The 18247-nt window shown below is 49.3% G+C and overlaps 1 protein-coding gene across 1 annotated transcript in view; it reads left to right on the top strand.

Moving 5' to 3' along the window:
* Nucleotides 1-18247, top strand: part of AGO2 (argonaute RISC catalytic component 2) — a 117839-nt gene that overhangs the window by 38848 nt on the left and 60744 nt on the right. Inside the window, exon 10 of the mRNA XM_075316152.1 lies at nucleotides 2715-2848. Coding sequence (XP_075172267.1) covers nucleotides 2715-2848 — 134 coding nt within the window. The remainder of the gene's footprint in view (nucleotides 1-2714; nucleotides 2849-18247) is intronic.

The raw sequence follows: 18247 nt of genomic DNA, 5'->3' as shown, positions 1-18247 counted from the left end.
TAATATGGAGTTAAATGACAGCGGATCGCCGCCATTTAAGACCCGGCTTTTAATCATGGCAGCATCTGAGACCGCTTACATGATTAAAACCCGTAATTAAAGTGAAAAAACACACACACTGAAAAATCCTTTTATTTTAAAGAACACAAAAAAGCCAGTTTCACCCCTTTATTAACCCCTCCCAACGCACAGCTCCGGCGTAATCCACGTCCTACGATGCTTGCATCCAGCTGCGACTGACACTGTACAGAATGCAGCCTCGCAACGAGACAGCAGAGGTAATTAAAGGTCATTTCCCACGGCCGGTAATGTGAACACACTACCGCTCGGGAGAACTGCAGCGATCTGTCCTATATGTCTATTTATCTATCTACTAACTATCTCAGAAGGAAATGACTTTTTTTTTTTTTCTTCAATGTGCTTTATTGCATTGAATGCATTAACGCGTACCAACCCGCACGCGGTAAAACCGCAGCAAACCGCATGCAGTTTTCGGGTGCGCTTTCCCGCGTTTTTTTACCGCGTGTGCGGTAATCTTTCAGACCCTGCAGAATTTTCTTAAGAAAATTCCGTTTTCGAGTGCGCACAGGGCCTAAAGATTTCTCTCCTCACTACAGTAATACCAAATAGGTGGACGCTAACTGCGTTTTAGTCGTGTATAGCTTCAAGGGGAGGGGACACTTGGATTTGGGAGCGCAGATTTCCCTGGATTTCTTTTAGGGGAGCCACAGCGCTTTTCTAGAGCCTTTCCACAGCACTCTAAACTAAAACATCTAAGGAGAACAAAGTAAAAAAATAGGTGGACGAATTGTCAAAAAAAAGTCCAAGAAGTCTTTGCAGCATAAATCAATAAAAAAGAGTTTGGAGTCCTGAGTAGGTGAAGAAATCACATAGCTTCTATATTCTGCCATGAATGCAACGTCTCATCCTATCATAGGTAGTTTTGGGTTTTTTTCTGTTTTTTTTTTTTTTCTTTTTCCACGCATGCTTTTATATATTCGGGACAATAAGATTATAGCGATGCAACTTTTTGCATCTGATCTTGAGTTATAATTTTTTTTTCTGTTTTGCGGGACATTTCTTGTATGCTTACTTTTTGGAGTTTTGGGAGGCAGAGTTAAAAAAAAAAAAAAAGCAGCAGTTTTTTTTTTTTTTTTTAGTCCCCCTTGCCCCCCCCCCCCATCCCTCCCTTTCATTCACCATGTGGTGTAACCGACAGCTATTATCCTTTTAGGTCGGTGCAATTAGAGATACCACATTTGAATGGTTTTTTAGTTTTTGCTGCTTTTACACTATCCATGTTTTAAACTGCCTCTAAAAAAAAAAAAAAAAAAAAAAATCACAGCTCTATAGCCTGGGAGCTATAGCTCCTTATTTTCTTTTGGTTTTTTTTTTTTTTTTTTTTTTGTTTACTCCTCCTCCTTAAGAAGCAGTCAGCTTAGTCTCTTACTGGACATGACCATTTCAGGGACACCATTCTTATTTACATAGGACTTTTTCATCTTTTATTTCACTTTTTTTTTTTTTTTTTTTTTAGTGCTAAGAGGAATAACTTTTTTTTTTTGCAACTTTTTTTCACTACAGGGATTAAATAGTATGACCCTTTAAGAAATCAGGTTATTCTGAACGTGGTGATGTCAAGATGTGCTTTGTTTTTACATAAAATGCGTATTGTTTTTTTTTTTTTTAATTTTTTTTTTACTTAGAACTTCACCCATTAATCTCATTGATCGCTGATCTCATGCATTGCAGTGCACATGTATTACAATGCATGAAACCTGACGGCTTTACACAGGCAGATCGTTTGTTAGACCCTGCTTTTGATTAGGTCTAGCAGGCCACCTTTTACTGTTGGACCCGGAGGCTATTATTTGACAATAACAACCCTTGGCTCCCTGTGATCATGTAGTGGGGGTGCCAGTGTGGTGAGAGGAGGATCCCACTCCCTCTCACAATCTTTTAAATGCTATAATTGCTATTTTATCTCAGCATTTACAAGATAAGTCGGAGTTGGGCTGACATGAGAATATCTTCATCTGATTCGATGATGGCTTTGATCAGAGGTGGTGATTAGCACCGTGATCCTGGACCCGATCACTGCCCACTGAAAATGTAAGACGGCGCTGCGCAAAGCGCGGCAAGCACAAATGTTGTGTATTTACGGTCAGCGGTTGGGAAGAGGTTAAACAAAACTTTCAGAACCCAGAAATGTAGGTGACACGTTGCTGGAATCAGGGGTGTAGTTGACACGTTGCTGGAATCAGTGTTTTTGCTCATGCATCATGCTACTCAGATAAGGTAGTAAAAAAAAAACCCAAAAAACTGGGAAAGATTCCCTTTTTAATATGAAACTTTTCTAGGCTGTTATGTTTTTGATAAAAGCGAACGGAGGAAGGGGGAGACTCCATAAAATCTCATTTCCCATAGACCGAAACTACGGCAAAGGTCTTTTCTTCCTAGCTCAGACCTATAAAGCCAAAGTGGAGGTGCTGGGGGCACCACAATGCTGTTTTCTTCTTGGGAAGCAATTTATAAGATAAATGGCTTGTCTAACCAGTGACCGCTTCTCTCCTGGTTTCCTTTCACATCTACGCATTTTGCTTTAGCATTTTGCTTTTGCTGCATTGTCTTGTGTGTTGAGTAAAGTTGCATTTTATTTATTTTTCTTTGTATCTATAAGGTGTGCGTTTAATCAATTTTTATATACATTTCAGAATAAGGCCATTGCTACCCCAGTGCAAGGTGTATGGGATATGAGGAACAAGCAGTTTCACACCGGTATTGAAATAAAAGTATGGGCCATTGCTTGCTTTGCTCCTCAGCGGCAATGTACAGAGCTTCACCTGAAGTAAGTCGTTACAATACCATAGTGGGTTGGTTTTTTTATTTAATTTTCCGATGTGCATATACAATGCGGGATCTCACAACAGCATTCACTAAATAAATATTTGAAGGGATTGTCGAACAGAGGAAAATACTTTTTAAATGAGCTCCGACTCAATTAAAAGAAGGGAATTTTGTTTACTTACCGTAAATTCCTTTTCTTCTAGCTCCTATTGGGAGACCCAGACAATTGGGGTGTATAGCTTCTGCCTCCGGAGGCCACACAAAGTATTACACTTTAAAAAGTGTAACCCCTCCCCTCTGCCTATACACCCTCCCGTGCATCACGGGCTTCTCAGTTTTGGTGCAAAAGCAGGAAGGAGGAAACTTATAAATTGGTCTAAGGTAAATTCAATCCGAAGGATGTTCGGAGAACTGAAACCATGAACCAAAAGAACAATTCAACCTGAACAACATGTGTACACAAAAGAACAGCCCGAAGGGAACAGGGGCGGGTGCTGGGTCTCCCAATAGGAGCTAGAAGAAAAGGAATTTACGGTAAGTAAACAAAATTCCCTTCTTCTTTGTCGCTCCATTGGGAGACCCAGACAATTGGGACGTCCAAAAGCAGTCCCTGGGTGGGTAAAAAAATACCTCGATAAAAAGAGCCGAAGACTGCCCCCTCTTACAGGTGGGCAACCGCCGCCTGAAGGACTCGCCTACCTAGACTGGCATCTGCCGAAGCATAGGTATGCACCTGATAGTGTTTCGTGAAAGTGTGCAGACTAGACCAGGTAGCCGCCTGACACACCTGCTGAGCCGTAGCCCGGTGCCGCAATGCCCAGGACGCACCCACGGCTCTGGTAGAATGGGCTTTCAGCCCTGAAGGAATCGGAAGCCCAGAAGAACGGTAGGCTTCAAGAATCTGTTCCTTGATCCACCGAGCCAAGGTTGACTTGGAAGCCTGCGATCCCTTTCGCTGGCCAGCGACAAGGACAAAGAGCGCATCAGAACGGCGCAGGGGCGCCGTGCGAGAAATGTAGAGCCGGAGTGCTCTCACTAGATCTAACAAGTGCAAATCCTTTTCACATTGGTGAACTGGATAAGGGCAAAATGAAGGTAAGGAGATATCCTGATTGAGATGAAAAGGGGATACCACCTTAGGGAGAAATTCCGGGACCTGACGCAGAACCACCTTATCCTGGTGAAAAACCAGGAAGGGGGCTTTGCATGACAACGCTGCTAGCTCCGACACTCTACGGAGCGATGTAACTGCCACTAGAAATGCCACCTTCTGCGAAAGACGTGATAAAGAGACATCCCGCAGCGGCTCGAAAGGTGGTTTCTGAAGAGCCGTTAGCACCCTGTTAAGATCCCAGGGTTCCAGCGGCCGCTTGTAAGGTGGGACTATGTGGCAAACTCCCTGCAGGAACGTGCGGACCTGCGGAAGCCTGGCTAGACGCTTTTGAAAAAACACGGAAAGCGCCGATACTTGTCCCTGAGAGAGCAGAGAGACAAACCCTTGTCCATTCCGGATTGAAGGAAGGAAAGAAAAGTGGGTAAGGCAAACGGCCAGGGGGTAAAACCCTTATCAGAGCACCAGGATAAGAAGATCCTCCAAGCCCTGTGATAGATCTTGGCGGACGTTGGTTTCCTGGCCTGTCTCATAGTGGCAATGACATCTTGAGATAACCCTGAGGACGCTAGGAGCCAGGACTCAATGGCCACACAGTCAGGTTGAGGGCCGCAGAATTCAGATGGAAAAATGACCCTTGAGACAGCAAGTCTGGTCGGTCTGGGAGTGCCCACGGTTGACCCACCGTGAGGTGCCACAGATCCGGGTACCACGACCTCCTCGGCCAGTCTGGAGCGACGAGGATGGCGCGGCGGCAGTCGGACCTGATCTTGCGTAACACTCTGGGCAGCATCGCCAGAGGAGGAAACATAAGGCAGTCGAAACTGCGACCAATCCTGAACTAATGCGTCCGCCGCCAGAGCTCTGTGATCTTGAGACCGTGCCATGAATGCCGAGACTTTGTTGTTGTGCCGAGACGCCATGAGATCGACGTCCGGCGTTCCCCAGCGGCAACAGATCTCTCGAAACACGTCCGGGTGAAGAGACCATTCCCCTGCGTCCATGCCCTGGCGACTGAGAAAGTCTGCTTCCCAGTTTTCTACGCCCGGGATGTGAACTGCGGAGATGGTGGAGGCTGTGGTCTCCGCCCACAGCAGAATCCGCCGAACTTCCTGGAAGGCTTGACGGCTGCGCGTGCCGCCCTGGTGGTTGATGTACGCGACCGCCGTGGCGTTGTCCGACTGTATGCAGATCTGCCTGCCCTCCAGCCACCGATGGAACGCCTTTAGGGCTAGATACACTGCCCTTATCTCCAGAACATTGATCTGAAGGGAGGACTCTGTCGGAGTCCAGGTTCCCTGAGCCCTGTGGTGGAGAAAAAACGCTCCCCACCCTGACAGACTCGCGTCCGTCGTGACCACAGCCCAGGATGGGGGCAGGAAGGATTTTCCCTTCGACAGAGAAGTGGGAAGAAGCCACCACTGAAGAGAGGTTTTGGCTGCCAGGGAAAGAGAGACGTTCCTGTCTAGGGACGTCGACCTCCTGTCCCATTTGCGGAGAATGTCCCATTGGAGTGGACGCAGATGAAACTGCGCAAAGGGGACTGCCTCCATTGCTGCCACCATCTTCCCCAGGAAGTGCATGAGGCGCCTCAAGGGGTGTGACTGGGCCCGAAGAAGAGAGTGCACCCCTGTCTGCAGCGAACGCTGTTTGTCCAGCGGTAGCTTGACTATCGCTGAGAGAGTATGAAACTCCATCCCGAGGTAAGTCAGTGATTGGGTCGGTGTCAATTTTGACTTTGGGAAGTTGATGATCCACCCGAACCTCTGGAGAGTCTCCAGAGCGACGGTCAGGCTGTGTTGACATGCCACCCGGGAGGGTGCCTTGACTAGGAGATCGTCTAAGTAAGGCATCACCGAGTGGCCCTGAGAGTGTAGGACCGCCACAACGGATGCCATGACCTTGGTGAAGACCCGTGGGGCTGTCGCCAGGCCGAAAGGCAGTGCCACAAACTGAAGGTGTTCGTCCCCGATGGCGAAACGCAGGAAGCGTTGATGCTCTGGTGCAATCGGCACATGGAGATAAGCATCCCTGATGTCGATTGATGCTAGGAAGTCTCCTTGGGACATCGAAGCGATGACTGAGCGGAGAGATTCCATCCGAAACCGTCTGGTTCTCACGTGTCTGTTGAGCAGTTTGAGGTCCAGAACGGGACGGAATGATCCGTCCTTTTTTGGCACCACAAACAAGTTGGAGTAAAAACCGCGACCACGTTCCTGAAGGGGAACGGGGATCACAACTCCTTCTGCCTTCAGAGTGTTCACCGCCTGAAAAAGTGCATCGGCTCGCTCGGGGGGCGGAGATGTTCTGAAGAAACGAGTCGGAGGACGAGAGCTGAACTCTATCCTGTAACCGTGAGACAGAATGTCTCTCACCCATCGGTCTTGGACATGTGGCCACCAGGCGTCGCAAAAGCAGGAGAGCCTGCCACCGACCGAGGATGCGGTTTGGGGAGGCCGAAAGTCATGAGGAGGCCGCCTTGGAGACTGTGCCTCCGGCGGTCTTTGGAGGACGTGACTTAGACCGCCATGCATAAGAGTTCCTCTGGCCCTTCTGTGGCCTGTTGGACGAGGAGGATTGGGACCTGGCTGAGGGCCGAAAGGACCGAAACCTCGATTGAATTTTCCGTTGCTGAGGTCTGTTTGGTTTGGACTGGGGTAAGGACGAGTCCTTTCCCTTGGATTGCTTAATAATTTCATCCAATCGCTCGCCAAACAATCGGTCGCCAGAAAATGGCAAACCGGTTAAGAACTTCTTGGAAGCAGAGTCTGCTTTCCATTCGCGTAGCCACATGGCCCTGCGGACTGCCACCGAATTGGCGGACGCTACCGCTGTACGGCTAGCAGAGTCCAGGACATCATTCACGGCGTAGGATGAAAATACCGACGCCTGAGAAGTCAAAGACGCAACTTGCGGAGCAGAGGTACGTGTGACCGCATTAATCTCAGACAGACAAGCTGAGAGCTTGGAGTGCCCACACGGCTGCAAAGGCCGGGGCAAAAGACGCGCCTGTGGCTTCATAGATGGATTTCATCAGGAGCTCTATCTGCCTGTCAGTGGCATCCTTGAGCGATGAGCCATCTGCCACTGATACTACAGATCTAGCTGCCAGTCTAGAGACTGGAGGATCCACCTTGGGACATTGAGCCCAACCCTTAACTACGTCAGAGGGGAAGGGGTAACGTGTGTCAATAAGGCGCTTAGTAAAGCGCTTGTCCGGAAATGCTCTGTGCTTCTGGACAGCATCTCTGAAGTTAGAGTGATCGAAAAACGCACTCCGTGTACGTTTGGGAAACCTAAACTGGTGTTTCTCCTGCTGCGAAGCAGACTCCTCTACAAGTGGAGTTGGAGGGGAAAGATCTAGCACCTGGTTGATGGACGCTATAAGGTCATTTACTATGGTGTCCCCTTCAGGTGTATCAAGATTGAGAGCAACGTCAGGGTCAGAGCCCTGAGCTGCGACATCCGCTTCATCCTCCAGAGAGTCCTCAAGCTGAGACCCCGAACAGCGTGATGAAGTCGGGGGAAGATTCCCAGCGAGCCCGCTTAGCCGGTCAGGGACTGTGGTCCGTGCCGGAGTCCTCCCCGTGAGACCTAGGTGCCACCCCAGGAGCACGCTGCGGCGCAGACCGAGAGGGGCCTGGGGGCGATGATCCCACAGTGCCCGGGGCCTGTGTAAGGACCGATCTGGACTGCAAGGCTTCTAGTATCTTAGCAGACCATTTGTCCATAGACTGAGCCATGGATTGTGAAAGCGACTCAGAGTTTCTCAGCCAAAACTGCAAACTCTGTCCCTGCCACCTGGACAGGGATGGCCGGCGGTTCTACCTGAGCCGAGGGTCCCACCAGTGCCCGAGGCTCCGGCTGAGCGAGTGCAACAGGGGCCGAGCATTGCTCACAGTGAGGGTAGGTGGAACCTGCAGGCCGCACAAGAGGTACAGGTTGCAAAATAACCCTGTGTCTTGGCACCCTTACTCCTTGTGGACGACATGCTGTTGTCTCCTAGGAGAGTGATCACTGAGGGTATATAGCCAAAAGCTACACAATGCGGCCGAACAGAGAAAATGTATACATATATATATATATATATATATATATATAATATTACATATACACACTTCGGCACCCTAGGGGGACCAGCACCGGGTGACCGGTGTGGCTTACCGACCGCCCAAAGCGGTTGTGTGTCCACCAGATTCCCTGCCTTGGGCCTCCCAGAGCTGTAGAGCTCGTTCCTGAAATCCTCCACCGGCAGAATGTGATTGTAAAAATGGCTGCCGGAGCTCCCAGGGGAGGAGGGAGCCGTGGGCGTAACTACAAAAGTGCGGGAATCTGGTGCCCCCAGTGATCAGTGAGGGGGGAGGAGGACACCTAAAGTATTCTCCAGCCCTCACTGTCGACGTCAGGTCGACCGTCCCGCCCTTACCCCTGACTGGCAGGCCCGGGGGCGGGAGTTATGGTACTAGGCCGCATGAAGCTGGGGACTAAATTTAATACCGCGGCCGGCAAACAGGCGCGGTTGGCGCGGAAGTCCCAGTCACAAAAAAAACAGCAGCCGCTGCAGCGTCTGTGACACAAGCGCTCCATGCACCGTCCCCATGGGGACACAGAGTACCTTTTAGATGCAGGGCCCTGTCCCTGATGATACCAAGTCTCCTGTCCGGCAGATTCCCTCAGGGGCTGCGGAGGGAGCCCGGTCCCAGTGAATGGATGACCGGTTAGGATCCCACTTCTCCCAGAGCCTCTAAGGGATGGGGAAGGAAAACGGCATGTGGCTCCAGCCTTTGTACCCGCAATAGGTACCTCAACCTTAACAGCACCGCCGACTTAGTGGGGTGAGAAGGGAGCATGCCGGGGGCCCTGTGGGGGGCCCTCTTTTCTTCCATCCGATACAATCAGCAGCTGCTGCTGACTAAAATGGGAGCTTGAGTGAATGTGCCTCCTTCAACACAAAGCATAAAACTGAAGAGCCCGTGATGCACGGGAGGGTGTATAGGCAGAGGGGAGGGGTTACACTTTTTAAAGTGTAATACTTTGTGTGGCCTCCGGAGGCAGAAGCTATACACCCCAATTGTCTGGGTCTCCCAATGGAGCGACAAAGAAAAACAAAACAAAAAACAAAGTAGTACTCGATTCTCTCCACAGTTCCTGCTCAGATGCTTATCCATCTCAACAATGATGCTGAAATTAACCAAACAATATCCACAAGGCTCAAGAATAGTTTCACCTTGCGGCCTATCACCAATTTGTGGTCATGAAATGGACCACTCCATATAATAAAGGAACACGAGAAAAATTTTGGTCACTGAAAGTAATGAACTGTATTTGAACAATGTAATATGATTACTGAGAATATTCAGACAAATAGAATAAACATCAAAGTAACACATAAAAAGAAGATATGGCGGGTGCAAAAATAGTCTGCACACCAAAATGTTGGCATGTCATTATTTAAAAAGTCACACCACACGCATATATATCATGTAAAGAATATATATCGTGTGTGTATATATGTATGTGTGTATATATGTGTATGCGTTTAGAAGTGTGTGTGTGTGTGTGTGTAGATATAGATATATAGATGTGTGTGTGTGTGTGTGTGTGTGTGTGTGTGTGTGTGTATTTTGTATATGTACACGGGTCCACAGAAGAAATGTAGGGAAGTTGCATAATATTTATAACCCATACTAATTAAAGTGCTTAGTGCAGACCCAACAATAGTAGAGACTCCAGATGGGAAACCCTGACGCACGTTTCACGCGCTTGATCACCACTTATTCTAAGTTAAGTACGGTCTCTGTGACAGGAGCTTAAATCACCCTGAATGTTGAACCAATGTGGTCGGTTTTACTGGCACATGCGCACACACGGCAATCTCTCACCTATCCTCGTGTGTGTGTGTGAGCCCAGCTGTAGCCATGTCTCCCAAATGCATGCCGCAGACCCAGAAGATGCCGCAGGGTGAGCGGGGAAGACAGCATCTTGGGGTGTGGCAGGAATTCGTAAAAACATACATAGCAGCCATCACACTTGTTGTTGGACACAGAGTAAGAAGGCACAAAGTCCACATAGTGCCAAATTCTGATGCATAGTCACGTATCCATATGCACGGCTTTCCTGGAATCCAAATTTAGAAATGTATGCTACAGTTCAAAGGTTTAGTGTCACTTAGGTAGTTCCTTATTTTTGAAAGAAAAAGCACTTTTTTTTTTTTTCTTTTTCAATGAAGCTAACATTAAATTAAACAGAAATCCACTCTGTACATTGTACCACTCTGTACCACGTCTGGTTTTGAGTGCAATATCTACATAGGTGTATAGAGGCCCAAATCCACATGCGTAACTTACCCAGACATTAGCAGCAGAGGTGCACACGTCAATCAAAAACTGGATGAATTTTCAAACTTAATAAAGTTGTATTTCACAGCCTACACATCCGAGCTGCCCACTAATGGTATGTACACAATGTGCCTGATAGTGCCAGTACTGCACTGGCTGCACCTTATACACAAAAATCCTGATGTTTGGTTCCCTTTTAATGGTAGTGTAATTCAGAGATTGCACATTGTAGCAAATTCCAAATAGTGCAGTTTGTGGATCTCTTTATGCATCGCAATTCCTAGATGGATGGATAGATTTCAAGAAGCCCATTGGTACTGTCATGAAAAAAAAAAATCCTTTCTCTGACACCTCATTGGGGGACACAGGCCCATGGGTGTTATGCTGCTTTATCCATAGGAGGACACTAAGTAGATGCAAAGATGTTAGCTCCTCCCCTGCAGTATACACCCCCTGGCTCAGCCAGGCTACTTCAGTTTTAGCTTGGTGTCTATAGGAGGCACATCTCTGGAGACTACTGCAGCAAGAATTTTTTTGTTTTTAGAGGGCAACTGTTTCTTTCGGGGACCGATTTTCCCCAAAACCATCAACAGGCGGGAATGTGGAGTGTTGCCTCCCTGTACCCCCTCCTGCGACGCTGGATCCTGGGCTGTTACTCACTGGACGACGGGTCTCATGGCACCGATTTTTCCAGAGCAGATAACAAACTTCCTCAGTCCCTCTGGCAGGCTCTGAGTTGATACACGCTCTGCACCATTTTGACCAGACACAGCAGGCATCAGAATCTCCACACTGGAGCGGAGGTGAGATCCTCCCTGACAGGAATCTTACCTGAGGACTCTTCCCTGACAGGAATTTTACCTGAGGACTCTTCCCTGACAGGAATTTTACCTGAGGACTCTTCCCTGACAGGAATTTTACCTGAGGACTCTTCCCTGACAGGAATTTTACCTGAGGACTCTTCCCTGACAGGAATTTTACCTGAGGACTCTTCCCTGACAGGAATTTTACCTGAGGACTCTTCCCTGACAGGAATTTTACCTGAGGACTCTTCCCTGACAGGAATTTTACCTGAGGACTCTTCCCTGACAGGAATTTTACCTGGGGACTCTTCCCTGACAGGAATTTTACCTGGGGACTCTTCCCTGACAGGAATTTTACCTGGGGACTCTTCCCTGACAGGAATTTTACCTGGGGACTCTTCCCTGACAGGAATTTTACCTGGGGACTCTTCCCTGACAGGAATTTTACCTGGGGACTCTTCCCTGACAGGAATTTTACCTGGGGACTCTTCCCTGACAGGAATTTTAGCTGGGGACTCTTCCCTGACAGGAATTTTAGCTGGGGACTCTTCCCTGACAGGAATTTTAGCTGGGGACTCTTCCCTGACAGGAATTTTAGCTGGGGACTCTTCCCTGACAGGAATTGGAGCAGAGGTCACTGTCTGAATTCACATGGGCTGTTTGCAGACTCCTGCATAGCATTCCACCTGTGGCGGGGAGAGGGGAAGAGATCCCAGGACTCGGTGCACCCGCAGCTGCGGTACACTTATGGAGTGTTTTTTTTTTTTCTGTCCACTGTTGTGCAGGGCTGGAGGGGGGAAGGAGTCCCACAATTTTATTATATTTCCTCATGTCAACGTTCTTGTCGGAGCTAAGCCTCGCCCCCTCCGACACGCGATAAGCTACGGCCGCAGTCACATGTTTTATGCCCTGCACAACTATAGTAACAGCTATAAGACTTCTAAGTACAGCTATTGTTCAGCTTGCACTATCTGCCACACTGAACTACTAGGGTTTGATAGCACCTCTTCCTTCCGTGAGTCCGGTGCCACTGTAGCTCCCAACCCCCCCCCCCCCGCCACCACTACAGCAACCGCTGCCAGCCCAGAGCCTATGGCTCCCAGTCCCCCGGAATGGGCACAGTTCCAAGAACCCTGTGCTGGCTATGCAACATCGCCCTCACACCCCTCGGGGCCCCTGGACAGAACGCGGCCTGATGACGCCTCTATAGAGGGTCCTTCTAATAAGAATCAGCCCTCTGCTTCACCGGTTGCAGATCAGAAAAAGGGCATGACCCCCAGGGTTCTTCCTTGGGGGAACACAGATGGGGTTCTCCCACATGTTCTGCGGTCTCTGAGGAGCCGGAGGAAGGGGAATGATGTTTGTACCAGGATGATTCCTTGGTTTCAACCTCCCCGAGCGATTAAGCTGCGATGGACTCACTTATTGCAGCAATCTACCAAAACTCTGCATGTGGAAGATCTCCCATCCACTACTACTGACCCTGCAGTCTCCTTTAAAAGGGTGAAGAAAACTCAAAAAAAAAATTTGACGCAGCTTCGGTATCCATAAACTCATGGAGTCCTGGTACCCCTTTTGGCTTAGCTGTCTCTAAGGGCTGGGCCGATCCAGCCTCGGTGGACCCTCACCCGGCTTCCCGCTTGCCTGAAGGACCCTCCTGTCTTTTACTTGATGGATCCTCCTTCAAGGACCCAACAGACAGACTAGTGGAGCAGCTCGATCGCTCCGCCTTGAGGCCGTGGGTCCCCCTCTCCTTCCGTGTGGGTCGCACAGGCACCAGGAATACCAGTTTTCCTCAGACCCTCACAGATGTAACAGTTCACATTGCTGCGGCGGCGGAGTACCTCATGCAGACCTCCCTCGACGCTGCTACCTGCGCAGTTTTTGCCGCCTCAAATACCATAGCCATCCGTAAGGCCCTCTGGTTCCGATAATGGAGAGCGGATTCTGTCCCTAACAAGCCTCTCGCAGTACTCCTTTCCAGACCAATGGTTTGGCGATCATCTGGACAGGCTTTTTCCTGACGCCACGGGAGGAAAAGAGTACCTCCCTCCCTCAACTCTAGCCCAGGACGTTTTTTTTACTAGACACATAGGGCCCGACCTTCTCAGCTCTTCCCGAGTCCACCTCCGTCCTGGCAGTCGAGACAAAGACCGAGGAGTCTCATACTCCTCCATCTGGGCTGCCGCCTCAGACCACAAATGGGTACGACACCGTGTCTTCCGGTTACCACATTGAATTCCGGACCCGATTCCCGGGTCTGTCTTTTCTCTCAAACCCCCCCCCCAAAAGGCTCCAAAACACCACGAGGCCTTCTCCTCAGCAATCCACTCCCTCCAAACGGCGGGGGTGATGGTACCTGTTCCGGACGGTGAGAGGTTCAAGGCCTTCTATTCCAAACTCTTGTGGTCCCCAGAAAAGGCCGAGTTAGTTCGACCCATCCTGGACCTCTAACACCTGAGCAAACATGTGCACGTAAGGAGATTCAGAATGGAGTTCCTATGGTCCATTATTACCTCTTTGGTCGAAGGAGAATTCCTTGCCTCCATAGCTATCAGGGATGCGTACTTGCACATACCCATCACCCCAGCTCACCAAAAGTTCCTTCGCTTTGCAGTTCAGGACTTCTTTTTTCATTTGTAGCCCTACCCTCGGCCCTGCCACAGCATCAAGGGTCTTCACCAAGGTCATAGCAGCCGCCATGAGTGCCCTTCACGCCAGTAGAGTGGCTGTTCTGCCTTGCTTGGATGACCTCCTCATCAAGGGCTCAACCAGCGTGCAGATCTCTGTGGGCACCCTATCCCGCTTAGGGTGGCTTCTGACTCCAGTCAAATCATCCCCGGTCCCGTCAAAATCGGTCACCTCCCTGGGCATGTCCCTGGACATCCTTCGGGTCTTGATATTTCGCCCTCAAGACAAGGCGACCACTCTACAACAGGCGGTACACTGCCTTCTACGTACTTCTCTCGCTCCAGACGATTCAGTGTGAGTGCTAGGTAGGATAGCGGCGGCTATAGAGGCAGTGCCGCTTGCTTAGCCACACCACTGCCCACTGCAGCTGGCGCTTCTAGCTGCCCTGGAACAAGAGCCCCTTTTTTTCCTTTGAACGAATTTTTCACCTGACACCTTCAGTGAGGTATGCGCTTTTCTGGTGGCTTCAGCCCTCTTCCATATCGAGAGGGAGATTTTCTCTCCCAAGTGGACTGGCTACTCCTGACCAGGGACGCCAGCCTCTTAGGCTGGGGAGCAGCGTACTGGCTCCACACTGCTTCGGGATGTTGGACGCCCCAGGAGTCTTCCCTTCCCAGATATCATCCTGAAAATCAGCGCGACCTTTCTCGCGCTCAGGTTGTTCCCACCATCTGCTAGTAGGTCGTTTGATTCGGGTCCAATTGGACAATGCAACAGCTGTGGCCTTTGTCAATCGGCAGGGAGGTACCAGCAGGAAGACAGCTTATCTCGAGCTCCCCAGGATCCTCACCTGGGCCGAATCGACGGGGTCTGTGATTTCAGCGGTACACATACCGTGAGTAGAGAACTGGGTGGCGGACCTTCTACGTCGCCAAGACCTGGCCGCCGGAGAGGTTTCGCTACCCAGAAATGTTCCCACACATTTGCACTCACTGGGGCACACCAGACGTGGATCTAATGGGCCTCAAGGTTGAACGCAAAGGTACCCGCGTTCTTAGCCAGGTCACGTGATCCACAGTCCATTGGCGCGGATGCTCTAGTCTCCTGAAGTCGCTTCTGTCTACTTTACATATTTCCAGCTCTGCCCCTGCTGCTGCGAGTAATCAGGAAGATCAAGGCAGAAGTAGTTCCGGTGATAATAATAGCACCGGACTGGCCCAGGCGCGCCTGGGACGTCGAATTAGTACAATTGCTCATGGCGCCTCTTAAGCATCCCAGACCTGGTGACCCAAGAGCCCATTTCCCATTAGAACTTCAGAGCCCTGAAGCTGACGGCCTCGCCATTGAGACCTGGACTTTAACAAGAGCGAGATTCTCTCCCGCGGTCATCTCCACCATGATCAGTGCCCGAAAGCCGGCCTTCATCCTGTATTTACCACCGTACATAGAAAACTTTCCCTTTTTTTTTTTTTTTTTTTTTTTGTGCAGTCAGGTTGCAAAAGGGGTTGGCTCTCAGCTCCCTTAAGGGGCAGGTTTCATCTCTCTCAATATTCTATCAATGCCGTCTAGCTTGCAATCCGCAAGGCAAGACCTTCCTCCAGGGCGTTTCCCATCTAGTTCCCCCATCTTCTCTTGCTCTTCTCTCCTGGAAGATAACTTTCTTCGTGGCTATTACGTCCATCAGACAAGTTTTGGAACTGGCAGCACTCTCTTGCCGCGAACCCTTTCTGATCTTTCACCAGGATAAGGTGGTTCTACGCCCCCTTCCAGATTTTCTTCTGAAGGTTACTTTCCCGAGGACATAGTTCTGCCTTCCTTTTGTCCACACCCAGTCCATAGGGTGGATAGGTCTCTACGTTCGCTAGACCTTGTGAGGGTTTCCAGATATTACGTATCCAGGACAGCCTCTTTAGAAACATGGACTCCTTGTTCGTCATTCCTGAAAGGCCTAAGAAGGGACAGGCAGCTTCATAGGCAACGCTGGCTCGCTGGATTCGCTCTGCGATCCGGGAGGTCTACCGCTTGCAACTCAAGCCCATTCCTAGTGGGCTGCAGACTCATTCCACGCAAGCAGTTGGCGCCTCTTGGGCCATTAGGCATCAGGATTCAGTGGAACAGAGGTGTAAGGCTGCGACCTGGACTTGCCTACATACTGTTTCAGAGCATTACAAACTCCATACCCAGGCTTCAAGTAGGTTAGGACCCTGCTTCACCAATTAGGTGCTCTGGAGAAAAATATATATATGTAGGAAAGAACTCCGGCACTCTTAGTAACCCCAATAAGAGACTTAAGCAGTAGTGATGTTCAAATAGAATTTTTTATTCAGAGAGGTGTCAGAAGTGGGATCCTTCTTTCCTACATACCCAGGCTTCGGCTGAGGCAAACCTAGGTAGGAAAATTCTGAAAACGACAGAGCACCTATCTCAGTAGGCGCTCCTGGCTATCCGGGACTGGTTCCTAGTCCTTGGGTTGCGTTGTTTACCCACCCATGGACTGCTTTAGGACGTCCCATGGTCCTGTGTCCCCCAATGAGGCGTCAGAGAAAAACGGACTTTTGTGTACTCACCGTAAAAGTTTTCTCTTAGCCATCATTGGGGAACACAGCACCCACCCTGTTGCCCTGTTGGGCCTTAATTTTTTGTTTCTGAATACTTTTTTTTTTTTTTTTGTTAGAAGTATTCACTCACGTTTGTTGTTACTACAAGCTACTGCTTGTGTACTAAAACTGAAGTAGCCTGACTGAGCCAGGGGGTGTATACTGCAGGGGAGGAGCTAACATCTTTGCATCTACTTAGTGTCCTCCTATGGATAAGCAGCATAACACCCATGGTCCTGTGTCCCCCAATGATGGCTAAGAGAAAACAATTTTACGGTGAGTACACAAAAATCCGTTGTTGTTCATTTTTTTACTTTATGATATATATAAAAAAAATAAGACCTAACATATTTTAAAAAAATCAAAAGAATAACATATTATAAAGAGGGAACAGGGTGCTTACAAAAAGAGGGGAAGCGAAGACTTTCATGGAGTCTGGGCTTTTTGGTACTAATTGTTCGATTTAACCCCTTAACGACCGCGGGCCGTAAAATTACGTCCTTGCGGTCATAATGTTGCTGCCCGCGGTCTGCCGGCAGCATCATGCTGCGATCGGCACACATCTCAGCTGATTTTCACAGCTGAGATTTGTGCCTGCTAGGCACGAGCAGAATCGTTATCTGCTCATGCCGTTTAACCCCTTATATGGCGCTGTCAATATGTGACAGCGCCATTATAAGCGCGATCGCGGTAAACATTTACTTACCGCCCGATACCGGAAGTCACGTGACGCGATCACGTGACTCCCGATAGTTGTCATGGTAGCACAGGGTCATGTGATGACTCCTGTACTACACCTGACTTGCTTTCACTTTCGCTATGCCAGTGGCACAGCAAAAGAGAGAGAGCATATCTGCTGTTTACAGCCTTGTAGCTGTGATCAGCAGATACTGCAGAGCGATCGGATTGCTGATCGTAATAGCCCCCTAGGGGGACTAGTAAAATAAAAAAAAGTTAAAAAAATTTATTTAAAAAATTAAAAAAAAAACCTAAGTTCAAATCACCCCCCCCCCATTCGCCCCATTGAAAATTAAAGGGTTAAAAAAATATACACACATTTGGTATCGCCGAGTTCAGAAACACCCGATCTATCAAAGTATAAAATCAATTAATCTGATCAGTATACGGCGTAGCGGCAAAAAAATTCCAAACGCCAGAACGATGTTTTTTGTCGCCACAACTTTTGCGCAAAATGCAATGAGGTGATCAAAATGTAGCATCTGCGCAAAAATGGTACCGTTAAAAACGTCAGCTCGAGACGCAAAAAATAAGCAGTCATTGAGCCATAAATCCTGAAAAATGAGAACGCTACAGGTCACGAATATGGCGTAAAACGTGCGCCACTTTTCTTTGTCGCTCCATTGGGAGACCCAGACAATTGGGTGTATAGCTATGCCTCCGGAGGCCACACAAAGTATTACACTAAAAGTGTAAAGCCCCTCCCCTTCTGCCTATACACCCCCCGTGCCTCACGGGCTCCTCAGTTGTTTTTATGCTTTGTGCGAAGGAGGCTGACATCCACGCATAAGCTCCACAACTTAGTCAGCAGCAGCTGCTGACTAGGTCGGATGGAAGAAAAGAGGGCCCATAACAGGGCCCCCAGCATGCTCCCTTCTCACCCCACTTTGTCGGCGGTGTTGTTGAGGTACCCATTGCGGGTACACAGGCAGGAGCCACATGCTGTTTTCCTTCCCCATCCCTTAATGGGCTCTGGGTGAAGTGGGATCCGGATCGGTCTCCAGGCACTGGGACCGTGCTCCCTCCGCAGCCCCTGGGAATCTGCTGGATAGGAGCTGGGTATCGTCAGGGACAAGGCCCTGCTACTATGAGGTACTCTGTGTCCCCGTGGGGACCGCGCATGGAGCGCTTGTGCCATACACATTGCAGCACTGCTGGGTGTGTTAGTGCGCCGGGGACTAC

This window comes from Anomaloglossus baeobatrachus, chromosome 6, assembly GCF_048569485.1.
Source record: "Anomaloglossus baeobatrachus isolate aAnoBae1 chromosome 6, aAnoBae1.hap1, whole genome shotgun sequence".
NCBI lineage: Eukaryota > Metazoa > Chordata > Amphibia > Anura > Aromobatidae > Anomaloglossus > Anomaloglossus baeobatrachus.
This window is presented reverse-complemented; position numbering and strand designations above follow the sequence as displayed.